This window comes from Cetorhinus maximus, chromosome 13, assembly GCF_964194155.1.
Source record: "Cetorhinus maximus chromosome 13, sCetMax3.hap1.1, whole genome shotgun sequence".
Lineage (NCBI taxonomy): Eukaryota > Metazoa > Chordata > Chondrichthyes > Lamniformes > Cetorhinidae > Cetorhinus > Cetorhinus maximus.
Window position 1 is genome coordinate 12,313,160 of NC_135891.1, and position 27,699 is coordinate 12,340,858.

A 27,699-nucleotide genomic window follows, 5' to 3' on the forward strand; every position below is an offset into this window, starting at 1 on the left:
TGCCTTTCGCAAAAGAAATTGCAAGTTTTGTGGTCTTTGACACGTGCCAAATAATATTGATCCGATAATCGTCACTCTGTGGAGGGAGAGAAAATAGAACTTAAAGCTGAGCTGCTCAGCAGACCATTTCATCTTGCAATCTGTCTGAAGGAAAAACTCTGTATCATAAACAGGCATTAAATACAATATGAGAAGAAACCTCAAGAAAGTGGGTAACAAAACTGGAATAGTTTATTGAAGTGTCGGCATCTTTAAAATCAAGAGAGTCTTTTCCAACTGTAGACAATGATGAGGTTGAGGATTCCCAAGAAGATTTCTGATTAAGGTCTGGATTTCATATCCGATCGTGTTTTTAAACATCTGCACATCTTCCTCTAAATCCTGTATAAACCTGACCTATGTAGTGATACTTCACCATCAAAATGATTGAAATAGAAGCAGATAGCTGTGTAAATTTATTTGGTAATTTTATACATTAGGGTTAATTGTTGTACCTACATGTATCTATGCAAGTCAAGAGTTCCTTGTCACTTCCTGATGGTGAGGGGCTGGGCTCTGCTCCTGGAGAGCGCATTCAGAAGAGACAACCAAATGTCACCGCCTGGATTGTAAGCATTGGTGTTGCTGTCGAATTTGAACATAGGAATGCTTGTGTTTTCTTGAATGTGCGTCTTGCACTTAACCTCACGGTGTAACAGCAGCAGTTACATCGTGGGAAGCGGATGAAGAGAACAAGGAAAACTTTAGCAAGGTAGGAAGATTTATTTAGCAGGTAAAACAAGCAGGTGCAAGAAATAGGAACATGAAGCAGTATGGGTCAAAAGAGACTTGGGGTCCAGGTATAGCAATCAATGTCAGTGACGGGTAAAGGGAATAAAAGTCTAATGGAATATTGCTGAAGAAAGACATTTTGTCGAAGTTTTTCGTCTTGCACTCATCAGGGCAAACACAAAGAATACCAATGTCAGGGGAAGCAACAACTTTAAACCGTATGAGAAGAGAGTGCTGATTGGTTGGCAAGTGGACTCTGATTGATCTGAGGCATGGCATGGAGAATGCACCAGTTAAAGGTGACTGGCAGTAAACTGCCAAACATTGTTTGAAATTTAAACCAGGCAGCTTGACTCTGATTCGTCAAGACATTGCCCTGAGGAATGAACCAGCGAATGGCTGTCACTTATTTTCTTTAGCTGAAACAGGCGCAATGTGTGTACACGTTCTTTCTGTCTGCAAAGAACAGGGCCCTGTGCATTAATATATGTAGCTTCCGGTACACACGAATGTGCCACATTGCGAGCCTGGCTGACAATCTTAAATTGGTTGTCAGCATAATTTTTAGCACATTAGAGGATTATTTAGAAAATGTTATCCAATCAGGGAATCACATCTAATGTTGGACGCTGTGCTTTTGAGTTTTGCAAGCACGGGCTGGTTGGGTACAGTCTGAACCTTGACAGTTGCTAACAGAAGCTGGGACATGCTATTTGATACGATCCAACAGTCTTTGGGACGTGCGGCCTACATACCTAGCATCACACTGGCACTGAAATTCACACACCACATTACTCATTTGTGTGAAAGGTAGAACATCTTTTTGGCTTGACAGCAGCATCCTGTTAGTGACAAATACCACTCGTGTTGCTATTGCATAGTAGCAGTGAGAAACAGCTTGCTTCACCTGTTGCTCAAATTTTGCTCAACTGATGGGATGCTCAGCCTGAATTTTTGCTGAGTCGGGTCGACTCAGGGGTCCTTTAAGAATGGTGGGTGGGATCCAATTTTTCCCCATTCCCATTTCTGGCAATTTTTACTGACGTGGGAGAAGGATGTGGATAGCAAGTCCCATGCAGCACCCCTGCCCTTGCTGGCTCCATTGTGGGGAATGGACAGTTCAAACCATGCACCACTGCCCCCCCCCAGCCTATTATTTTTGAGGAGTTGGGCCGCTTCAGTGAATATATGTGGTTCAAGGCATCTCGGAGGAGTCATGAACCCCGGGGGGAAACTTAGTTCCAATATAAAAAGAAATCTGTTCTTTTAATTTCAATAGTTAGATGTGTTTTTACTGCAGTGATTGGTTATAGGGCTCTGTCCTGAAAAGGTAAGTTGACCATTACATTGATCAGCCTTGTGTTAAGCGTTGAGATGCTTTAGAGTAATTTTCAAATTGGGAAAATATTATGCTTTCAAAATGGAAAACAACAGTGCTTGGAAGCTCCAGTGACATGATCTGAAGCAATTTAAATGTCCACAGTGCTTTATATTTGACAACAAAAACTGGTCTGAAGCTTTCACCTCGAGAAAAGAAACAGTCATCTGCTCCTGCACTACTGTGATTGATAGGACACTTGGGGAAGGATATTGAGATCAGCGAACAGGGGGTGGGGTCCGCTCGCCGACGCATTAACTGATGCAGGATGATGTCGGGCAGAACTCCCGAGGTCACCCTGCGTCATCTCAATTTTCAGGTCGATGGGGGCGCAGCCGAATCAGCTGTGCACCCGCCGACCTGTCAACGATCAATTGAGGCCATTTAAAAACTAATTCAGCTAGTTAATGGACCTGCCTGTCCAACCTTAAGGTTGGGGGGGGCAGGCCGGGAGCCCTGGCGGGCTTCAGAAAAAGCATAAAACCTCATCCATCGGCGGGATGAGGTTTCATGTAGGTTTGTAAAAATTTAATAAAAATTTAATTAAAAGTGATGGGCATGTCCCAACTCATGTGACAGTGTCACATGAGGGGACATGTCAGGGAAATTTTATTTTTGTGCATTGACCATTTTTGAATTTGGCGCTGATGTCCCTGAGGCAGCACTTAGCCTCAGGGAGATGAATATTGCACGAAAGAACACACTCCCGGCTGAGGGAATCTCTCTTCCCCCCTCCGCCCGCACAGGGAGCGTTCAGCGCTTCCTGGTGGATGTCACGCTGGGCAGGCCTTAATCGGCCCGCCCATGTAAAATGGCGGCACTTCCCCAATCAGGGGCGCTGATCAGAGGCGTGCCCGCACGCGCCCGCTCCTGAACTTTCCCCCCGATGGGGGGAAAATTCTTCCCTTGGTGTAGCTCAGAAAAAAAAAGCCATCTGTTTCTTGCAGTTTCAACAGGCTTTGATGATTGAGGCAGTAATGGTTTGTTTTTATAGCTAAGCCCATTATGAATGCTGGGCTACAGAATCGCTTATCTCAGCAAAGGGTTGTGTAGACAGTTTGAGTGATAGTTTTAACATGTACTAAAGGATTATCTGTCTTGGATGTGGTTACTGAATAGATGTTTGTTTATTTTTACAACAGATTGGCCACTTGAGGGGGCTTAACATTTTTGAATGGGTCTGGAGTGTTTTTCTTTCACTCAATGTGTTTGAGTGAGAGCTCTATTAGATGTTAAAAGTTTAATTCTTTCCATGTCCATTTCAAAGACATGGCTCCTGAGGTCTGCCTACCATGGATGCTGGGTGAGTGGCTATGGAGGATACATGGGAGACAGGCATGGAGGGGGCATGGGGTGCATGAGGGGAGCTTCAACATTACAATTGGGCCAATGTGCCAGTAAACAGAGTTGGGTGCTCTACCCTGCTGGCTTTGCCATCTTCCCACCTCTGTTACTGCCTCAGGCCTCCCTCTGGAGGCGGTGGGCCCATCTCCATCCCGTCCCCACCTCCAAAGGAATGAAAATATGGCGGGCGGGGGTCTTTTTAAAGGAGGTGGGTCTGCTAGATCAGCAAGTTTCCCAACTCAACTTTCCTAGCTCCTCCATGAAAATCTGGCCTCTGATCTTTATATCCCAAATACAATGGGGTTTGAAGTCTTGTTTTAGCTATACAAAGTCCTGACTGGACCATATCTGATGTACTATAAGCAGCTCTGGAAACCATACCATAGGGAGGGTGTAATGGCCAAGGGAGGGAGTGCAGTGTAGCTTTACCTGAATGATAACTGGACTCCAGTGGTTAAACTTTTTTGGAAAAATTACACAAACTAGGGTTGTATTCCTTGGAATTTAAAAGGTTAAGGGGCGATTTGATCCAAGTTTTCAAAGTATGAAGGGGAACAGATAGGGTAGATAGAAAGTATTTCTGCTGGTTGGGAGTCTATGGGATATAGTCTAAAAAGTAGAGCCAGACTCTTCAGGAGTGAAATTAAAACACACTTTTACATACAGAGGGTGGTAGAAATTTGATACTCTTTCGCAAATGGCAACTGATGCTAGATCAATTGTAAATTTTAAAATGGAGATTTATAGGTTTTTGTTAGCCAAAGGTATTAAAGGGCAAAGGCAGGAAGATGGAGTTAGGCTGCAGATTAGCCATGATTTCACTGAACGGCGAAGGAACCAGTTTAATGGGTTAAAAATGACCTGCTCCTGTTTCAATGTCTGCAGGTAAGTATGAGAAGTAAAGGGCGCAATTTCCCCATCCTGGCCTGCAGCGAGGTTTGTGGTGGGCGGGAGAGAAAATGTAGCGGGAAGGCCAAAAATCAGAAACCCGTAAGACGTAAAAACAGCTTGCGATTCTCCCGACGGCGGGTCGGATATCCTGCTGAGCAATGGCCTGAGCGCCATTTGCATTCATTACCATCCCCCTGAACGCTCGTCAAATTAGCTTCTCGCCAGAATCACGCGCTGCCTTCCCAAGCTTGTGTCACGCCAGAGGGAAATCACGTCGCTCTGAATCTTGTTTGAGGAAAGGGTGCACAGGTTGGACCTCGTTTGGCTCGCTACTCTGAGGTGAGCGCAACGCAAACAGCCTACCTTCCACAGCACTGCGCCAACGTCGTCGCGATGCTAATGGATACGCCACACTGCTGGGGCTGTTGGGTTGGTCTGCCTCCGTAGTCACAAGGACAGCACTGTGCGGCGGTACTCACACAGGGATCAATTTTCACACACTGACCAGTATTGCGACCAGGTGTAGGGCTGGTCTGCTCCCCGTGCGGTGCCAACCATCATCCAGAACGACAGCACTGTGCCCTGGTACTCAAGACAGGGCGGAGCATTCCGAAACCAGCGTTTCGACCCGGAGAAGGGGTTGTGTGGGGGGTGGGACAATGGGGAAGGAAGGCTTTGCAAGGGGTTTGGGGCATGATGGGAGGCAGAGGGACAGGAAGGTTTTGCGAGGAGGTGGAGGAGAAAGGGGTACGATGGGAGGCAGAGGGTAGACCGAGGGGTTGGAAGCTGGAGCCTGACAAGGGTAACTGAAACGCTGACTAACATGGGGGGTGAAAGGGATACCCACGTGTATGAATAGGAGGGGATGCACGCAGGTTATCAAATAGGAAAGGGTGGAGGGGGGCTGTTAGTGTGGCACAAGAGGGATGGGTCACACGGAGACTCATAAGTTGGGCGGGGGGTTGGGAAGGGTGACAGCGTAATCTTCAGTCAAGAGGGCAATGGGGAATGATGCGAAGATCAAAGTTCTTGGTCTGGGGCTTGCGGTCAGGACTCAGAGAGTAGATGCATTCCTGGGGCTCTGTGGAAAGATGTCAGAGAGCAGAGACAGTCCTGGGCTCTGTGCATCTCACAGTCAACAGTCAAATAGTGGAGACAGTCATGGGGTGCAGTGGCCATGCTGCAGAAGTGTTCACTGGGAGCACGTTGTACTCCAGGGAGGGGCAAGGGCTATGTGCTCTGTAGGAATAATGCACAGCTTGGTGTGTAGGGCTGTCTTCCAGTCGCTGTCCATGGACTTACCTGTCTCTGTACTGGGCTGCAGATGGTATGGTGATGGTAATGGGAGGCATCTGCAGCTTGTATTTGGGGAGCACAATAAAAGGGGAGAGTATGTGAAGTTTTTCTGCTGGGGTGGGGGGTTCACCTCAGTAGGTGACAGTGCACACAGCCGCTAGATGGGGAGGGTACAGGTCCACATGGGCCATGGGCCCTTCAGTAGTGATGGGCTTGGGGGGAGGGTAGGAATGTCCACCACAACAACTATGGGATCCAGTATTATTTGGGTAGGCTGGAGAATAACAGGAGGGAGCTCTATCTTCACATTGTGAGGTTCCAGGTTGATTTCTGGGACACGGACAGTGAGAGGATCGAAGCTCCTTTTGAAATAATAGTATCAGAACCACCATCTTGCCCTACCCGAGTTATGGCGCAGTTATAAATTGAAAGTGGAAGCAATCCTGAACGGGAGGGGTCTGAGGCTGTGTGGGAGGAGCACATCGCTGCACTAAGGGGCCCTTTCTGGGGGCGCCCTCTAACTAGCTGGTACTGCAAGAATGAACTGGAGTCTGACTGGAGAGAAAGGAGGAAGAGCTCTTTGGGAAGAAAGCCATTGGGAGCCAATGCCTTTATCAGCGCTGTAACAGGGATACTCAGAAGTCAATGGCTTAACATTACATTCGCTGCATCTCAACATTAACACATCGGAATGTATAATTTGGGAATGCAGGAAATTGGGGAGGAGGCACAGGTGCAGCATATATGGCATTCCGTTAATGGAGGCCAGTCACGTGCTCTCCGGGATTGGCATTCCTAATGGGCCAAAGGACCTCCAGTCGTTAATCATCAGCAACTTATTGTTCATTAGAATGTCAGATCAGAGATTGGGTCACTGAACTGGGTTAGGTAGCGCTTGTCATTCAAACCTTCTCATAGCAATCAGGGATTCTGATGTCACGTTTCTGGGGTGGCACCTTGGACACCTCGGTGTGGGTGGTGATGCCTCAAAGACAAGACAGCATCAGCGACAATGCAAGTAGGGCAGAAACCACTATAGACCATTACAGTTGCCAAAGGTGACAGGTTGTGAGCTTCAATATTTTGATTATCTCCATTAATCATTAATGTCTTCAATCTTTCATTTCAGAGAGACAGTAAAAGCAAAAATGGATCCAGGGCTGAATGTTGCCTTTTTGAGGGTCCTAATGTAATGCAGGAGGTGAAAGTGGGGGAGGTGATGCAGAGTGCAGCTCCAGGAGGAGGCCTGGCCTTAGGTCCAGGGTCAAGGGGGTCCAGCGAATGAACAAGAGGGTCAGGAGGAGAGACTCAGACAACAGAGGCGAGTTGCCAGACCAAGGGTGTACTGAAGAGGACTCTTCTATCTACAAATGAGTGAGAGACAATGCCAGGCATATCTGCCCTTGTCCCGAGCTCTGGTAGATCACATCTGCCACATTCTTCGTGAAGACCTGATGTCCCGCGGAGTTGGAGGATATCTCCTGCCAATGGCTTTAAAGGTGACCGCTGTGCTCAATTTCTTTGCCTGTGGGTCATTCCAGGGATCAACAGGGGACCTCTGCAGCATCTTGCAGTCCACAACACATAGATGCATAAAGGAGGTCATAGGTGCTCTTTACAGGAAGGGACATCACTATGTGAGGTTCGCTCTGGATTACGATAGCCAGGCTGTGAGATTCGGGCTTCGCAGCCATCCAGGCTTCCCAAGGGTGCAGGGCGCAATCGACTGTATCATTGTGGCTTTAAGGATTCCATGGCAGCAGCCCCTAAAGTTTATAAACCCCAAAGGCTACCATTCCATCAATGTACAATTGGTGTGTGATCACCGGATAACATGATGCAGGTTTGTGCAGCCCTGGGAGTTGCCATGATTCATACATTCTGAGCCACTCCCAGGTGTCTGAGGTTTTTGAAGAGCCTGAATGTCTGCAGGGATTACTGCATGGGGATAAGGGCTACCCATTAAAACACTGGCTGATGACATTGGTGTGTCACCCTCAGAGTCGTTCCGAGGAGAGGTACAATGCTGCTCACAGCTGCACACTCTCCCTAATAGAGCAGAGCATTGGGATTCTGAAGATGCACTTCAGATGTTTGGACCGTTCAGGTGGTGCACTACAGTACACCCCCAATAGGGTTTCACGCATCATCGCTGTGTGTTGCGCCCTTCACAATCTGGCACTGCAAAGAGGTGATCCCTTGCCAGAGGGTGAAATGGAGGAGGATGAGAGCTCTTCGGAGGATGGAGGGCAGGAGGCCCAGGAATCTCAAGAGTGTGATGAGGGTCAGTTGCAATGCGACAATTCCATAGAGGAAGCAAGACGTGGGAGACATACCCGTGACACTTTAATCGGCACCAGATTCCAGAAGGAGTAAAGTGAAGGCAGGGGGAGATGGCTACAGTTCTCCTGGCCCTCAATGCCATTCCCTTTCATCTCAAGAGATGTCCAAACACTTTAAAGCCACATCGATAACAAGTCCAGATTCACACTTAGACCTTCTAGCCTCATGATTTACCAGGCCATGATCTCCAAGCAGGTCCGCATTGCCCTTTGAATGCATTCGCTCGGGGAAGTGAGAGTCCACCCAACAACGAGAGCAGTGCGAAAATTGACTTGAAGAGAGTCATCGCCACATAAATGAGAAACTACAGCTGCCGGTGAGGTGAGGACATGGTCAGTGATCTTCTCCTCCCGTCCATATCTCGTCCTTTGCCACTACACTTCTGACACACATGTGCCGCTAATAACTCAAGGCTGACGTGGCTGCCCTCACACACTGAGGAAAAAGTGTTAGCAGCGCATAAATCACACACTTCCAATAAAGATTTTTATCACACCTCCCTGACATCAGGCAAGGGTGTGGAGACTATCTTCAGTGATGTTGACATCACATGAATGTGAATCTCACAGAGGAAGACTGTCACCGAGTGGGAGGATGGATAAACCTCGAAATAAGAGGATTCAAATGTACATAATCACAACGCCTTCAGTTGTGCAAACCATTCACATAAACATCAAATGTACTCACAGAAGTGCAACATTTTCACATTGATGCACACCCGCGACTCAAAAGTGAATTAAATATTTAATTTTCCTAACCCTGCACTAAGTCTGGTTGCAGGCAGCCTGCTGACTGCTACGTCCTGATGTCTGCAATGACCTTGGCGGACGTCCTCTGGTGGCCTGAGGCCTGGAGGGCCCCGGCCTGATCAAGGTCTCCTGCTCCGGGGCAGATGCACCCTTATTGGCCTGAGCAGCTGGAGTGGAGGGGGGTCACAGGCACGGGGGATTCTGAGAAGCTGGACACCCTCGGAGTGTCCTGAGAGGAGGCTCCTTGGTTCATCCTCCCAGTGGGCGCCCAAGGGTCCCGCCCTGACTCCTTGTGGAGATGCTGCACCTGGAGGGAGGTCAAGGTCCCTCGCGCCCCCCCCTCTCACCTCTCATCATGACGGTGCCCTTCAGGGTGTGTGGCCATGGAGTCCAGGGTCGAGTGCAAATCGCGCAAAACCTGTTGGACCAAGGTGTCCATGGTAGTCGCCAACTTTCCCATGGTGACCTTGAGGCGCTCGCATGTTGGAGCCATTACATCAGAGAGTATGTGGACAGACTCCTCCATCCTTCACTCTAGTCTGCTGAGTGACTGCGAATCTCTGTCTGACGTCTGCTGCTTGTTGCTGCATCTCCAGCATTGAGTTGGCGGCTGCTCGCAGACGCTCATCATCTGACTCAGGCTGAGCGGGTGGCTGGTCTCCAGCAGCCCCCCAAGCGATGGAGACCTGGGCTGTCCCTGTCTCTGACTGCTGCGGGGACGTTTCAGTGAGGTGTTCCCCAGTGGGTGATCCCAAGCCTAATCTAGAGCTATATCCCAACAAGGTGTGTGTCTCTGCACTGGTGGTGGGAGTGGGTGAGTGCAGTGACGGTTCTTCCTCTTCTAATGTGGTCTGGGGACTCGGACTTATGATGATCTGCTGGTGCCTATAAGATAGAGAATAGAGTTTTAGTTGATAAGCAAGAGGAATGTAAGACTGCATGTCACCCACTGTGGTTGTCAGGATGTGATGAACTGATGGAGGTGTGATCCATCCTGGGTTGTTGAGACATTCTGATCTCCCCTCCCCCACAGGAACGATCCCTGTCCTCCTCAGTGATCTCAGTGGCATCCTCCTCAAATTCACTGAGGGCAATGGCGTTGGCCCTCCCTCCCCTGGTCCGGGATCTTTCCCGTCTGTTGTGGGAAAGCTTGCCCTGGATGAAGACAAAAGTAAGGCGCATGATGAGAAGGGATTGAGCAGAGTTTGGGAAAGATACATGCCCCCTGTGTGTGGTGAGCCCTCCCCAGAAGGGGTTGAGGGTGGAGTGTGAGCAGCATGATGGATGGGATGGTGGTGATTGAAAGTTTCCGTGAGACAATCAGTGGTGACGTGACCCCTGCTAATGGTTGTGTGAGATCCCTGAAGAGATTGGCCCTTTGATTACAGGATGCCATGATGAGACTTTGATATTGGAGGGTGTTGAAGGATAACTCACCCTGGCAGAGCAGATGAGATCATTCATCCTCCTCCTGCATTGGATGGTATTTCGGGCATGGATGCCAGTCATGCTGACGTCCTCTGCGATGGTCTCCCAGGCCAGAGAGGTGAGGCTGGGGTGTTTCCTGGAATCATCGCTGGGATACAGGATATCCCTGTGAGCCCCCACTCCTCTGATCAAGGCCTCGAGGGCCTGGTGGGTGAAACTGGGTGCAGCCTTCTTCTTTTGGCTCCAAGGCATCTGGAATAGTGGCCTGGAGGCAGGTGGGCTGGAGAGAGTGAGACGTGTGTGTGCTCCAGCGGTGTTTGATTAGACTGTCTAGACCTTCAACCCGTCAGCAGGTAATGGCGGGGTGGATGAATCAGCTTCCCGACCTTCCCGATTTGGAGAGATACCCGCCTGTGCATAACTAATGAGCTCCCAAGTGTGGAATTGGCCGTGATTTCCCACCATTCCGAGCAGTGGGATGCGCATCCTGAAACCCGCCCGCCACCGCACTTAGTTTCAAAAACGGAAAATTCCATCCAAAGTGTCCGATACAGATTTTTGTCTTCCAGGAGTACGTATTAGGAACTTGCATACTCGCTTTCCATGATTTTCCATTCATTACGGACCTAGCCAAGAGGAACACACACCCACGTTCCTGACATAAGCGCCTTATAAGTAGAGTGGATTTATAAAATTACCCGCAGTTAAATGGCATCATCGATTCAAAGAGCTTCTTTACATTCATTTAGTGAGAACGCACAAAGAGCAAGCAGCATAGGAATAACTAAAACAAAAACAGAATTACCTGGAAAAACTCAGCAGGTCTGGCAGCATCGGTGGAGAAGAAAAGAGTCGACGTTTCGAGTCCACATGACCCTTCAACAGAACGGGATAACTAGAACTAGGAACTAGGAATAACTAAAATGGTTTCCATCCCTTTTCTTGGTGTTTGAAACTCGGGGATACCAAACAGCAAAGAAAAGTTTCGTGTACTGGAATTGTCACAGCTTGATCTGAAAGTTTAACCTGTAACCCGGAAAAAAATAAGCAGGCAGCTTACCAGTTCAGCCAAAACAGGCAGGAAGATTACACTTGAGGAAGTGTTGCTGGCCAATTCAGTGAATGTGGCAACGACCAGGCAGATAAACAGGACAGCCACAGAAGGTGAGACAGAACCAAGAGGATGCAGACGGGTTCCAATCCAGTTAGACAGCCCTGATTCCTAGCAACAATGAAAAAGAAGAAAATCCAAAAGTTGCTTTTAAACACACAAGCACTTGAATTGGTATTTTGATATCACGTTAGATCAGTGTACTCTCAAAAAGCGCAACAATAAGTGCTAACTGAAAAGGAGATACAGCCGTGAGGGACCAAGTGCATTAATGCCATGAGATACAATGAATGAAGGACTTCAGTTTTCTGGAGAGGCTGGACTGTTCTCCATCAGGAAGAATATGAACGACATGCATTTATATAGCACCTTTCACAACCTCGGGAGATCCCAAACTGCTTTAGCAAAGCTGATGAAGTGCTAAGTGTATTTACTGATATAATGTAGAAAACATGGCAGCTGTTTTGTACACGGCAAGATCTCACAGTGGTGGTGAGACGCCGTGTTTATTTTAGGTATTGGTTGAGGATAAATATTAACCGTGACACCAGAGAGAATTGCCCTGCTCTTCTTTAAATTAAAATGATCCGATCTCTTATATCCACCAGAGGAACAGGTTTATCAGCTCATCTGAAAGATGGCACTCATTGACAGTGCAGTACTCTCCAGTACTGAAATGTCTGCTTACATTATGTGCTTAAGTATCTGCAAGGGGGACACAAATCCACAACCTTTTGACTTACCCACTGAGTCACAACTGGCACCTGTGCAGAGGAGGTTAAGGGAAGATTTAATAGGGATGTTTGATTGGGTCAATAGAGAGAAACTGTCTCCACTGGCAGGAGAATCGGTAACCAGAGGATACAGATTTCAGATAATTGAAAGCTAAGTACGGCTTTAAGGCTGCGGGGGGGGGGCGGGGGAAGCAATCCGAGGACAGAAGGGAGGTAGGTGGGGGGGAGGGTGGGGACAAGAGATCACCAACGGATGGGACGATCTTTGCATTAACACTCTTCCTGGCCCTGCAAAAATCTTTTCAAACACGTTCATCTTTATTTGCCATGTTTTAAACGGCCCTCCTGTCGTGATTCTTTTAAGGGCGGCTGATTTAGCTGCTCCACGGCATGTAAAAATGGTGGATTGTGCACAGTGCACTCGTCATCCATTGGTCCTCGAAAATTGCATTGGCGAGCCCTGTCCATTCCAAAACCGGATGGAAATGGCAACACCAGCACTGGCAGTGGCAAGAAGGGCGCTAAGTCACATACAACTGTTTTTTACCCTGCACTGTAACCATTCTAACTCACCGAAAAATGGGGACGAGAATCAGCCATGTTGCCTGGTCAAGAATAAAAAAAAACAGGATACGGAATTTTGTACCTCAGGGCCAAATTACTCAAGGACGTTACCAAGGAAATTAACAAAGGGGAGCAATGGGTGTTTTAGTCTTTCAAAAAATATGTCTTGATAATGTCCTACAAAAGAAACTTCGAAGAATAAGTGACATAGTGTTGAACAAAAGTCAACAGAGAGGTGGCTTAAGGATAGAAAACAGAAAACAGAAGTCAGTGGGTAGTTCTCAGAAGGTGACTGCTTTGGGATCTCTCCATTTGTTTTATTCTTTCACGGGATGTGGGCGTTGCTGGCAAGGCCAACATTTATTGCCCATCCCTAATTGCCCTTGGGAAGGTGGTGGTGAGCCGCCTTGTTGAACCGCTGCAGTCCATGTGGTGTAGGTACACCCATGGTGCTGTTAGGGAGGGAGTTTTGTTCCTTCTTGACTTTGTAGCGGCTTGGTACAGCTGATAGGCGATTGATAGGCTATTTCAGAGGGCATGTACGGGTCGACCACATTTAGGGTGGCCAGACGTCCCAGTTTGGGAGGGACAGTCCTGGTTTTCCCCTTAGCATCCCGGTGTCCCGCCAATCGAATTTTGATTCGACCAATTGTCATTTGAACCTGTTGCCTGGTGAGCATTAGCCTGGACCTCTGGATTACTAGCCCAGTGACATTTACCACTGTGCCACTACCTGCTCCCACAAGGAATGTGGATAGGGGCTAGTAGGTTAATTTTTATGGGCAGAATTTTATGCTGATCGGGCGGGTGCACACCTGATCTGATTGGACGTGAGATGACTTCGGGCGAGAGTCCCACGCTGTCGCGATATTTCGATCGGCGCGCACGCGGGTATCCAAGCCGTGCCATCATCAATTAAGAGGCCAGTTAAGGCGGTTGACCAAGATTTCACATTGCCCGTGTGATTTCACACTCGTCGCGCAGGCCAAAAGGGCAGGCGGGCAGCCGGCATTTTGCCAAATCTCATCCAAGGGAGAGATAAGAAGGATCAGCAGCATTGCCGGTGTGAGCAGTGAGGAGCTTCGGAGATAGTTCGCTGCTGGTTGCTTACTGGTACTTGGCAGCTTCATCTCTGTTTGGGGCTTCATCCTTAGCATTTCCTGGCTTCATTTCAGGACTTATTGGTGTCTTCAACGCCCCTGGAGGATTCAGACCGTGTGGACCCTTCCAAGTATCAGGCAGCCTACTGTAACTCTGGTAATGGGGATTGTGGTCTCCGCTGGTGGCATCTCCTCAGAGGAGGAAGAGAGGGGCAGAAGGGAGAGGAGGCCAGGTGTCCCAATGCAGCTTCCACGGGAGGGACCTGTGGGAGGAGAGGTGCAGGCACAAGGGGCGCAGGAACAGCAGGAAGTCCAAGGTGAAGGGGGCTGCAGAAAACGCCACTATCCTGCTGCCAGGGTTTGCAGGCAGTAATGCAGCTACCTCAATATGTCTGAGGTCAATGCCGAAGGGGACTCCGCCTCTCCTGGGTGACTGTGACCTCCATTTGTTAGATGATCGGGCCTGAGATCAGCTCTGACTGTGTGGGTGGACACACCATGCCAGTGGCTCTGAAGGTCACAGTGGCCCTCAACTTCTATGCATCCGGCTCTTTCCAGGGCTCAGTGAGGGATCTGTGTGGAGTCTCCCAATCAGCTGTCCACAGTTGTGTCAAGCTGGTGACAGAAGCTCTGCTTAGGCAGGTATTGACTTTCATTCATTTCCATAGGGGCGAGGCCAGCCAGGCAGAGCGAGCCAGAGGCTTTGCAGCAATTGCTGGGTTCCCCCGCATCCAGGGTGCAACGACTCTACACATGTGGCCATCAAGGCACCAGTGGGTCAGCCGGGTGCCTTCGTGAACAGGAAGGGATTCCACTCCATGAACGTGCAGATAGTGTGTGACCACAGGATGCAGATTCTGCAAGTCTGTGCGAGGCACCCAGGCAGCTCCCATGACACTTACACCCTGAGACACTCCCAGGTGCTGAGGCTCTTCAGTGCTCCAGTCCGACTGGATGGATGGCTGCTGGGTGACAAGGGCTATCCATTGAAAAGGTGGCTTATGATGCCTCTCCACCACCCAAGAACAGAGGCAGAGCAGTGTTATAATAGGAGTCATGCCTCCACAGGGGCGGTGAAAGAGAGGACCATAGGTCTTCTGAAGGTGCGCTCCCGATGCCTGGACCATTCAGGGGGAGCACCACAATACCCTCCAGAGCAGGTGTCACTGACCGTGGTTGCTGCTGTGTTCTCCACAATCTGGCACTGACAAGGGAGGACCCACTGGAGGAGGAGGATCTTGACACAGCTCCACAGGCCACAGATGATGAATCCAGTAGTGTATCAGAAGAGGAGCACAGTGAGGAGAACGCTGAGGGCTTGGAGGCAGACCTCACTAACCTCTAGGAAGGCAGGGACACCAGGAACACCTTGATCCAACGCTCCTTCAGCTAGGCTGCCAAAGAACTGCTCCCGCCTCATGCCAGGGCTACCACCTCCATCCTGGACATCCAAAATGCCCCTGTCATGTGAACCCAAAGTCCACTCAGTGCCTGTGCAATAAAGTTTAGAGCCACTCACATCCAGCATTACATACTGGTGTACCCTGCACCAAAAATAAAAGGTGAAGCATACTCAGGCCATCACAACAAAAGCAACTTTAATGTTACTGTCACATTGAAATCACATTGACATGACCATTACTGGTGTTGATGTCTACACCAGTAGCCATATAAACCAAACATAACTGAACAGAAGATCACCCGTGAACAGTCCCTCTTCTGCTCATGGCGCCTTAAACTTACATTTGAGAGTGCTACATCATGGTGCCCCCCACCGCACCCCGCACTCTAGCAGTGGCTTTGGAGACAGCCTGCTGACTCTGCTGTCCTATTGGCTTTGATGACTTTGGTGGTTGTCCTCTGACCCGTGAAGCCTGTATTGGCCTCACCTGGGAGGGAGCGGCCAGTGCCACGGTTGGCATCTCCCCAATCATTGCAGCCTCATCAGATGCCACGGTCACTGGCAGAGGGGCAGAGGAGCTGCTGCCGTCATCCAGAAGGCTCTTAGAGAAGCCGGCAGAGACGACAGGCAGTTTGTGCGCTAAAGTGAGGTTGCTATGGACCTCCCTGTTCGCCATTGATGGACAGGCACCTAGCTGGGATACTGGGTGCCTCATCCCTCTCCCACACAGGCATTGGCCACCTGAGGTCATTGCATGTGTGAAGACTTGCAGGTCCAGGTGCAACCCCAGGAACCCCTGATTCTGTCCCTGGATCTGCCTCTCCATGAGAGTTGCCACTCTCTCAACGGCCATGAGGGTCAACGCCATGCTTATGCTCCACATGGACTCCTCCACAACAGAGGCTTGCAGACCCTCATGGATCTCCGCCAGATCCTCCCGCACATCCTGTTGGATATCCAGCATCTGCTGCCTTATGGATGACTCCAGGCGCTCACTATCTGCCTTGAAGTGGCTTCACCAATGTGCACCGACAATGTAGCTGATGATCTAATGCCCAGTGATGTGCTGGTATCTGTGCTGGTGCGTTGTTCAGAGTGCAGGTGTGATGCAGGTGCAGATGATGCCCAGCGGGCCTTTGGCATCAGGGGTGGCCCTCCAGGTGTCCTGCGATTAAGCGTGTGCTGACACATCTAAGGGAGAACAAGGACATGTCATTAGTTAAAGTCGTCGCACTGTCATTGTGCATGCCAGGCACCCTGGTGAGACAATGGAGATCTGCATCACGGTGCCATCGCCTTCCAATGATCAATGGGGACTCCAGGTTTGAGGCTTCCATCAATGAAGAGACTGCACTAGAATGGTTGCACAATCCAAAAATCTTACCTCTGTGCACTGCGCTCTTATCTTCGTCTGGCACCCCAGCCTCTCCATGACCGATTGCATGGGGAGTGTGCTGGCTCTTCAGCTTAAGGATGTCCTGCTAGAACTTGGTCAGCAGCAGCAGGTTGCTTGGGTCCCCGCCTGTCCGTGACCTCTCCAATTGGTTATGGTCTGTCTTCTCCTGAAATGGCAGAGGAGCATTGATTAGTCCACTCTCTACCTGCGGCGCCATTGCAGCCTGGCCAACCCCACCCGAGGAACACCTCGCAGGGCACATCCGACTCGTGGCCCTCGAGCCGCAAGGCACTTAGTCCAAGCAGCCAGGGCTCACCCCCTTGGCCAGCTCTGGCATCACTGACAGTTGGCACTCGGACTTTAACAGCCCTGAGCTCCACAGGGAGACAGCCAGCCCTTAACACTTCTGCACACTGATCCATGCCAACATAGTACTCACCCTTCCTGAGTACAGCAGGTCATTGAACCTCTTGTGGCGCTCCACCCGTGTGCGCTGCACCACGTCATGGCTGCTGACCTGTGCTGCCACCTCCTCCCAGGCTTTCTTCCTCAGGTGTGGTGGCCTCCTCCTTTCGTCCCTTGGTACAAGGGTGTCCCTCCCGGCAACCACCTCCTCCAAAAGCACGGTAAGGCACTTGTCTGAAAAGCAGGGGGGGCCGAGTGCCCACCTAAGCTGCCCTCCCCCTGGCGTCTCCAGCTGTTTCCGAGGCCATAAGTGCCATCTCCACAACGCAGACTGTGTGCTTCTTCACCGGCGGTCTTCAAGGGGCTGCCTGTGCCATTTTTAAATTGCCCCCTGGGTCGCCATTGGACCAGACGCATGACACGCCCCTGCCCGGCCCTTCCTGACCAATGGGGAGCCGCGTTTCACGCTGGGCGGGCCTTAATTGGTCAGCCAGCGTGAAATCGTGGTGGTGGGCCGATTGAGGGCAGCAGCCTGTTTCCCGGCTGACCCCAGGCCCGGTGCACGCCCCCGCCCACCGACCTGAAAATTCAGGCTAATGATTTAGTTCTCTTGGTGAGGAGCTTCATGCAGCAGGGTGCCTATTGGAAATTTACATGTGCAGTAAATGGATGTAAAGTTGTCGCAGTTATAAATCAAATACAATTTTTTTCCAGCTGCATTCCTGCTTTAGAAGGAGAATTCGGTTCTGGGTTCTATATATAGAAGCAAATAACACAGAAGCAAGAATCTGTGTCAAAATTAGTGCACTGTGTGTCACTTTGGGCACCTCATTGTAGAAAGGATATTGGAACCACTGAAAAAGTTGCCAGGGATAAAGAGATGCAGTTACAATGAAACACTTGAAAAGGCTAGGGCCATGCTCACCATGAGAAGTTGAAGGGGAGAGATCTGATAGGAGTATTCAGGATTATAAAAGGGTTTTAAAGAGGGTGAACTATAAAAGGATATTTCCAGCGGTCAGTGATGTTGGGAATCCATGTTCTTAAATTTATTTGTATTTTTTGAGGCAGACCCTAGCTAAAAGAGAAGCTGAACTGAAAAGGGAACAGAAAGAGAAACAGAACAGGTAAACGTAAGAAAGGAAACTGACCTCCCCGGAGACAAAAACAAAAACAAAAATACCTGGAAAAACTCAGCAGGTCTGACAGCATCTGCGGAGAGGAGCACAGTTAACGTTTCGAGTCCGAATGACTCTTCAGCAGTTCAAAAACAAGCTGAGGTTTGGAAACCAAAACTTCTGGGCAAACTGACCCTGGTCGAAATATATAAAAAGACGCACATCAGTCCAAGCTGGGCAGTGCAAGTTAATGAGTCCACTGGTACAATACAGGCAAGCTGGAGAAGACTGAAGAAGGCCATGACCAGGTTCAGTAGCTGAGAACAAGTTGCTGCAATTGTTTCTGTATTTGGAAGATAACACAGGTGGATCTATACCATCCAGACCGAGCTGAGCGAGCTTTGCAGATGTGTGCCATTTATGGTGAAGCCCGTACCTGTGGAACTCGGGTGGGTTGTGTGGTGCTGTTGGCTGGGGATCAGTCTAGCTCCCAGAAGAGGAGGGGCTGAAATCCTTCGTAAGGAAGGCAGAGTTTTTGATGGACATTGTGACTGAGTGTGATCACCAAAGTCTGAGTAGACTGCTGAGTCAATTCATAAGATCTGTCTTAGCCACCCTAAAATGTGCAACTTATAGTTTATATTCAAACACACTTTGCCTGTTAATTCATGTTTAACTGCTGTTAATTCTGGATGTTAGAGCATAGGATAGGTAGGTATTTAGTGTTTGCTTTGATGACACTTGTGTAGTTTTTGTTCTGTTTTAAACCATGGAATCTTGTGGCTTCATTCTTTTAGTAAGTAACCAGGATTTCGTATTTCTTCTTTGTTTAAAAAAAGGTTACTGGTCTCTATCAAGGTCATAACAGTAACAAGGGGCATAATTTATTCAAACACATTTTCCACACAGAAGATGATTAGAATATGGAACAGAATGCCACAAGTTACCATTGAAGTTAAGTCTCGAAATGTTTAAGAGGGTGTTGAAAATTTGAAGAAAGCTATTAAATTGTGAGGGGGAAATGGGACTAGATGCAAGGACTTGAGTGTTGAGCTAGCAATGAGTGGCTGAAGTTGGCTTCTTTTGCTTAAATGTCGATGATCTTACAACAATTACCACAGTTGCTTTTGCGATCGCAAATCCTCCACCCAGCAGTAATAATACATTCCAAGGTACCTTGCGTTGAACCCTTCGCCAATTCAACAGTGGCTGGTTCGGAGTAATTAGCTCTGGTAACGAGAAGGAGAGAATTAAAATTTCCAAAAGAAAAACTGGTTCATTCAGCTGAGGATTAATACTCATTGATAATGATTTCACTGAAAACGAAGACCAGCATTTATACAGCACCTTTCACGACCCACAGGATGACCCAATATGCTTTACAGCTAATGAAGTACTTTTCAAGTGAAGTCACTGTTGTAAGGTAGCCAATTTGCACACAGCAAGCTCCCACAAACTGTGATGTGATAATGACCAGTTGTCATGACATTGATTGAGAGATAAATATTGGCCAGGACACCAGAGATAACTCCTCTGCTCTTCTTCAAAACAGTGGCCATGGGATCTTTCATGTCCACCTGAGAGTGCAGGCAGGGCCTAGGTTTAATGTCTCATCTGGAAGACAATGACTAAACCCATGATCTCCACCAACTATAAGGACAAGAACAGCAGGCGCATGGGAACACCACCACCTGCAATTCTCCCCCAGGTCATGCAACATTGTGACTTGGAAATTTATTTACATTCCTTTATTGTCACTGAGTCAAAATCCTGGAACCTCCTGCCTAACAGCACTGTAGGAGTAGCTTCAATGCATGGACTGTAGCTGTTCATGAAGGTGACTGATCATCATATTCTCAAGGGCAATTAAGGATGGTCAATAAATGCTGACTTTACCAGCAATTCCCACACCCCATGAATGAATTTAAAAAAAAACTCATGACTGATATGTTTATGACAAGTTTCAAGACACAAGCTGATATTTTCCATTAAGTTTCATGGTCATCATCAACGGCAAACAATTTATGCTGATTTGGCGTTTTCAACTTGGAAAATTCGCTTCACATGAGTTACTCCAGCAAGCCAGTTGTGAAGGATAGAACTGGTGCTAATCTTTCCACACTTCTATATTTGTTTACAGAATTACATGCTACAAGCATGCACCTCCTAACCCAACAACTACATTTTTGTCTGTGCTTATTTATAGGGGGGCTCAAGTGAATACCCAGTTAATGTCCATCACCTACATACAATTAAACACAATTTATAATCAATTAACGTAAGACCATAAGACATAGGAGCAGAAATTAGGCCATTCGGCCCATCGAGTCTGCTCCGCCATTCAATCATGGCTGATAAGTTTCTCAACCCCATTCCCCCACCTTCTCCCCGTAACCTTTGATCCCCTTACCAATCAAGAACCTATCTATCTCGGTCTTAAATACACTCAAGGACCTGGCCTCCACAGCCTTCTGTGGCAATGAATTCCATAGATTCACCACTCTCTGGGGTAAGGGACTACAATGGACGGAGCCGAAAAAGGAGAGATTAAGAGTGATGACAAAAGGCTTTGGTCAAAGAAGAAGGTTTTAAATAGGATTTTAAAGGAGGAGAGGGAGGGAGAGGGTCATAGGGAGGGAATTCTAGAGTATCGGGTCAGGACAGCTGAAGGCCAATACCAGGGTAAAGGGAGGTCATGCATAGTAAGACAACTAGCTTTGACGAGGAGTTATAGAGCAATAATATAACCAGCTTGTCCCCTCCCCTCCTCTTGTTTTTTTTTTCTCGTGACTTCGAACATGGTTGATCTTTTGAAATTGTTTATAACCGTATTTACTTTCAAAATCTGCCACAAATTTAAAAAATATATATTGGTAAATAAGTGTGACTAAAATTGTATCTTTCTTTCTAGTGTTATTTTATCTCTTCCTTTGACATGTGGGCTGGTCACTTAGTGGCAAATTCCTTGTATGTACACCCTACATTATTCATAAAACGATCAGGGGCAGAACCCCTGGCTGACTCTTCATCCGATCAGTTGAGTAGGAATTGGAAGAATCTCATCAAGAGATTCAATACAATAGGTATATATGCCGCACATTATCAATAAGTGAATGAACGTACCTTCAGGATTTGTCTTCCATTTGAACGAAGGTTTCCGTGAGGGGAAGATGAACATCAAAATAACGATTGTTATTGCAACCACAGCATCGGTGACATGCCTAAGAGCCAGCACAAAAAAAAAACAAATTTGCTTTATAATTTCACGTACCTTTAATTTTACAGAAAGATTTGAACTTTTAGCAGCTTTTAATGGCTCTTAGGGAATCAAGGGGTATGGGGAGTGGGGCGGGAAAGTGGAGTTGGGGCTCAGCGATGGCCGCATGGGACAGTGGGGCTGTCTCAAGGGGCCGTATGGTCTACTCCTGCTCCTATTTCTTAGGTTCTAAGGCAACTCTCTAGAGGATAACCTGAGCAGTGAATGGCCTAAAGGTTAAGAGGCACGATTGATGAAGACGTAGGCTGGGATTTTCCGTGCCCGCTGGCGTCGGCCGTATTTGGACAATATGGCGAGAAGGCTAAAAATCAGTTTCACAATGTTGTGAAACCTGCTTGCAATTGTCCGCCATGCCCGCTGATGGCAGGCTGCGTTCCCCGCCATCAGACATCGGGAACCTCATTGTAACACATCAGCATATCGTAATAAGGCCAGCCCGCCGGACTCATTCCCCCCCGCCCCCCCACCCCCGAGCTGGATCGTCCACCACGCCGACGTGTTTCACAACAGCATATACAAGGCATCCACCTGGCGGGCTGCAATTCACTCAGGACTTAAAGGTCCGTTTGCCTACCTTGCTTCGGGCAGCACTCGCAGTCATCACTGCCAGGCTTCACAGACAGCACCACATCACTTTTAGGGGGGGCTCATGGTAGGTCTCTACCTACCAGACCAGCCACATGTGGGAGGCTTTTCAACGACTGCTAGGGCAAGGTCTTACTTGGAGAAGGGGGAGAAGTGGCCTCAAGCAAGGGAAGAGGCTGCAGGATGAGAGCTGTACTGGGGAAGGAGGGTATCCCAGGGTGTGTGTGTGTGGGGGCACATGTTGACCTGTGCAAGTGGCCTCATGATGTTGAGGGCTGAGGAGGCGATCTCCGGAGGAGATGAGGCCAGATGGACATGTGAGGGTATGTGTGTGTGAGAGAGTGAGTGGTGATGTCCCTTGAGCTGGCAGTGAGTGAGATGCCAGTGAATGTGTGATGGGCTTGAGTGTGAGAGTTTAGAGTGATGAGATGGTTGCCATACCCTGGCTGCATGGATGAGATCATTCATCCTCTATCTGCCCTGAATGGCCAACCTCTTCTGTGCAATACTGGTGCTGATCACCACAGCTGGAGTGGTAATGTTTCTGCCCATCCTGCGGCCAGAGCGGGGTTAGAGGACATCACGGTGAGCCTCCATGGTGTCCAAAAGGTGCTCGAGGGCTGCAGTCTTCTTGCTCTTCGGGGCCATGTCTTCTTTGCTGCAATCTTGGGCTGGAAGCACTGAGCGCGGCTGTACTTTAAATGTGGTGCCTGGCATAATGAAGTGGTGAGTTGATGGCGTGGTGGGCGAATGAGAGCCCACTGCCATGGAGATGGCGTGTTTCCCAGGAATGTATGAGCAATTAGACGGATGTGGGCGATACGGCGTGAAAATCTGCCATCGCGGCCGGCAGGTAAAACGTTGTTTTACCCGCCTGCTACCACACTTAGTGCAAATCTGGGACCATTCCGCCGGTAGATAAAATTGCTGTTTATATAACCTAAACTAAATGCAATGGTTCGCTTCTAGAACCTGCACCATTACCTCATAGTCCCCCAAGGGTCTATCCTTGGCTCCCCATATTCCTCCACATGTCATGCTTTGGTGAATTCATCCACACTTATAAGGTCAGCTTCCACATATAGACTAATGAGAGATGGCTCTACCTCTCCGATGTGTCTGTCAGGTCCTGCGCTGCCTCTGTGTTGTTTGCTTAACATACAGCGCTGAATGAACCAGAGTTTCTGCCAGCTAAATACTGGCATGGATAAAGGCACTGGACCCAGTTTTAACCCTTTCGAAACCACCCACTTGAAAAGCGATAACATCGGGGCCATTGTTTTTGATCTCTGCCACAAACTCTGTACTGTTGCCACCAATTTCATCTCTCTTTCCCACCATCGTTTCAGGTTGAACCATATTGTTTCCAGTCTTGGTGTCTTTTTCAACCCTAAGCTGAGTTTCCGACTCCATACCCTCTCCATCACAAAACTTGCCAACATCCAGCTCTGTAGAGTCACCTTCTTCTACCTGTATCCATCTCAATCCTATGACTGGACAAAAAAAAAACACCTCTGCGCAACTGTGGCTGAAACCCTCATCCTCAGATAGAAGAGCCATTCACTAGATGAGGCTTTTGTAAAAGCAAAATATATTTACATCCAGTGTGTGAGCACCCGTGCCACCATTGTGCTCTGACTGCTTCTTCATTTTCCTTACCCTACCGCGATGCCCAGGTGTGTCCCTGACATTCACATCACAGGCAGAGGCAGCCCGCTGACTGCTATACCCTGTTGTCTGTGATTGCCTTGGCGGGTGTCCACTGAGGGCCGAGGCCCCGAGGGCCCCAGCCTGCTTAGGGTCTCCTGTTGTGGGGAAGGTGCACTCTGGCCTGGAGTTGCTGAGGTCACAGGCAGAGGGGATTTGGAGTGGCTGGGCAGTCTTGGAGGCTCCTGGATGTTGTCCTGGGGTGTTTAGCTGACACTCCTTAACCCTGTGGGGTACCTGAGGGTCCTCCCTGATACCTTGAGGAGAAGGGTCTCCTGGAGGGAGATCGAGGTGCCCCGTCCCCCTCTCGCCTAGCCACTGATGGATCCCACTCATGGTTGGAGTGATGGTGTGCAGATCTGAACGCATATCCAGCACAATTGGACCAGGGTCTCCATGGCAGACGCCACTCTTCCCATGGTGACCTTGGTGCGCTCGCATGTCACTGCCACGTCGTCAGACAGAATGCGAACGGAGTCCTCCATCATCCATTCTAATCTGGTGACAGCCTCTGACAGCCCTGCCTGCTGTACCCCTGCCTGTCTTTGGAGCTCCAACATCTCTCTGAGGGCCGACTCCAGAGGCTCGTCCTCGGACTCGGGACTCAGCAGGGGCCTGCCCTCTAGCTGTCCTCCGAGGTAAACTTGGCTGTCACTGCTCCCGCCTGCTGCAGACCCATTTCTGCGCTGTGCTCACCAGCTGGTGACCCTGAGCTTGCTCTATCTAGAACTAGGCCCCACCGAGGCATGTGGCCCTGCGCTGGCGGAGGGTGGAGGTGAACGCAGTGACGGGTCTTCTTCAGATGCTTCCTCAGGATCCTCGTCCAAGGTGCTGTGGGGGCGCTGATGGGCTGGCTGGCTGTGTCCCTCTGCCTTTTCTTGCTGGTGGCTGTGATAGAGAGAAGAGATAATTAGTGATTGGCTGGAGAGTCACCTACGTTAAAGAGCCCTCACAGTTTCGGCAGATGAGAGAAGACTACTGGGTGGATCCTCACTGGCTTTTGGGAGAGGCCGATCTCGCCTTCGGTGCAGGAATGGTCCCTGTCCTTGCCAGCCAGCTCTCCTGCCTGCTCCTCAAAGTGGGTGAGTGGCCTCAGCTCTGGCATCCCTTCTACCGACTGGGATCTCTCTCTCTCTTGTTGTGGGAGGTGCTGTCCCGCGTAAAGACAGATGGACAGACCGTGAGCAGGATGGGTGTAAAAGCAGGCGGTGACCCTGTGGTGTGCGCCGAATGGGCCTATGTGAGGGCTGAAGACGCAACTTGTGCCGGATGTCACAAGAGATGAAGATGTTAAAAGGTGTGTGAGAGAGTCAGTGACGATGTCCCTTGGGCTGGTAGTGTGTGAGAGCCCTGTGGACTCTAACCTCCAAATGCCTGATGGCCTAGTGAGAGTGAGTTGAGAGTGGGGAGAAGGTCGACTTACTCTGGTGGAGTGGATGAGATCATTCATCCTTTTTCGGCACTGGAGGGCTTGTCCTCTTCTGAGGTCTGCGGGCGCTGGCCCGCCTGGCGACCCTGGCAACCTCCTGCCCAGTCGATGCAGCGAGGTCGGTGGGCCACAGGCTCCCATCACGGGGGTAGAGGACCTCTCGCCGGTCCTCGGCTGCCCGGGAGGGTCTGTCCAGCCACCTGGCGCTGAACCTTGGTGCAGAGCGCTTGTCTCTTCCGGGATGTCGGGGGAGGAGGGGGGGGGGGGGGGGGGGGGGGAGGCGGGGAAGGGGCATCACTCGCCATAACAAGTCCTGGGCTGGAGGGGGTGACTGTGCGCCCGGGTGCCGTTTAAAGGTGGCGCCCAGAACTTTGACCCGATGAGGTCACGGCGGGGAGGAAGAATTCCAGCCTGCCCCGCCTTGAGGTACGACAATATGTTTATGCATACGTAATGAGCTGACAAGTGGACGGTCTGCTGGGGCAACCCGCCCCGCCAGACAGCGGGAGCCGTGGGGACTTGCCCGCCCACCGCTGCCCTTGGCCTCCAGAGCAGAAAATTCCGCCCACGGTTTTCTCACGTCCAAACAACAGCCGCCACCTCCTACGTTTAGTCTTCCTCCCACGTATTGTTATTTGCGACCTCACTCCAATCTCCTTGCTAAAGATGCCTCCGAGAAGTTCCATTTCAGAAGAGATATCACAGGGGTCGTTGAAACTTGCAGCACAAAAAGGAGGCCGTTCAGCCCATCATGCCTCTGTTTGCTTTTGGAAGATCATGTTCAGCTTCACCATCACCTCCCACTTGCACTTTGTTCGCAACCCTCTAAGTTCCTTATTCTCCGCTCCCTTTTGATATTATTCATGGAATCAGCTTCCCACCATCAGCACAGAATCTCAGACTCAAACGGTTCTCTGAGTGGAAAAAAATTCTCCTCACCTCCCCTCTAGATTTTATGCCAGAGAGTTTCAATCTTGAATATTGCTGAGATGAGACTTGCATTCGTTAGGACAGATGCAAGAATACCAAATTTCAAAGGGAGCAACAATTTACCCTGCGTGAGGAAAGGGTGCTGATTGGTTGGCAACTCGGCCCTGATTGGTCAAAGCCCCTCATGTCTGGTACATCCTAGTAAACATCCTACGTACCTTTTCCGAAGACTTGACATTCCTCCTGGAGTGTGGAGCCCATAACTGTACACAACCCTTAACTGAGGCCTAACCAGTGATTTGTAAAATTTACCACGACTTCCTTGTTTTTGCATTCATGCCTCTATTTAAAAAACGCTTTCTTAACAGCATTATCAACTTGCTCTGCCGCACTCAAAGGCTTGTGAATATGCAACTCCAGGTCCCTCCTGCTCTTGCACCTCTGACAAAACAGAACCGTTTGGATTAATGGGGGAGCAGAGGGTGGAAATCTGAAATAAAAGCAGAAAATGCCGGAAATACTCAGCAGGTTTTGGCAACGTTTGTGAAGACAGAAACAGAGTTAACGTTTCAGGTCTGTGACCTTTGGTCAGAGCTGGGAAAGGTTAGAGGTGTAATAGGTCTTGAGCAATGGGCGGATGGGACAAGGACCAAAGGAAGGTCTGTGATAGGGTGGAGGACAGGGGGAGATTGAATGACGGGACAGTTAGTCTTCCAGAGAGATGGAATGGTGTTGGGGCAAAAAAAAAAAGTAACAGAGATACAAAAGGTGCCCAGAGCAGGTGTGCAGCCGACTGAATGAAAAATACTGAAAGAAGCCAAGAAAAGGAAACAAAATGGAGCGGAGATTATAGCCTGAAATTGTTGAACTCAGTGTTGAGTTTGGAAGGCTGTAATGTGCCTAATCAAAAGATGTGTTGTTCCTCGAGTTTACATTGAGCTTCAGTGGGACAGCGCAGCAAGCCAGAGACAGAGATGTCAACCCATTCAGTCAGCTGCACACCTGCTCTGGGCACATCTTTTGTGCCCTGGTTACTTTTTTTTGCCCCAAAAAAAACCATTCCCTCTCCCTGGGAGACTAACTCTTCCGTCATTCAAGTTTGGTATTGCCAACTTTGAAATTGTACACCCTGTGCCGAAGTGCGGGACATTTAGTTATAACGAAAGAAGCAACGGTCCTAATACTGACCCCGGGGGAACCCGGCTATTTACTTCTCTACAGTAAGAAAAACAGGGTGGAATTTAAAGCCCTCCCCCATGGCGAGTTTGGTGGCGGGAGCATTTAATTGGGCGGGAGGGTGGTGGGTGGGGACTTCGCCACGTTCCTGCCTCCATCCCAATTAAGTCCAAGGAGAGAAGGCCCGTGGACAGCTTTCCTGCCCCGCTGCCAATTGAGGCCGGTAAGTGGCTAAACAATGCCCATTTAAGGCCTCATCCTGCTGCCAGTAGTATTAACCCGGTTTGGGTGGGGGAAGGGGGCCTTGCCATGCGGGGAGTACAACAAACAAACTCGTGTGGGTTGCTTGTAGGCTCCTGGAAAGAGGGGTGGTGATGGTCTCTCTTTCAGTGGGCACCCTGCCTGATTGAGGGAACGGGCATCGGGAAGATGGAGGGCTGCTGAGAGCCTCCCCCCCCTGACCTCGCTGTCAACTCCCTTACACCCCTCTACCCACAACTTCCACTTCTCACGACCTCCCCCCACCCCACTCCCACCATCGCTCACCTGTGGCCTGGAATCCAGT

The 27,699-nt window shown here is 49.4% G+C and overlaps 1 protein-coding gene across 1 annotated transcript in view; it reads right to left on the reverse strand.

Annotated features, from left to right (window-relative positions):
• Positions 1-27,699, reverse strand: part of LOC144688434 (Na(+)/dicarboxylate cotransporter 3-like) — a 64,689-nt gene that overhangs the window by 3,993 nt on the left and 32,997 nt on the right. The window contains exons 9-11 of the mRNA XM_078554958.1: positions 21,154-21,251; positions 19,147-19,259; positions 11,261-11,422 (exon numbers count right to left, since the gene is read on the reverse strand). Of these exons, the coding sequence (XP_078411084.1) occupies positions 11,261-11,422; positions 19,147-19,259; positions 21,154-21,251 (373 nt within the window). The remainder of the gene's footprint in view (positions 1-11,260; positions 11,423-19,146; positions 19,260-21,153; positions 21,252-27,699) is intronic.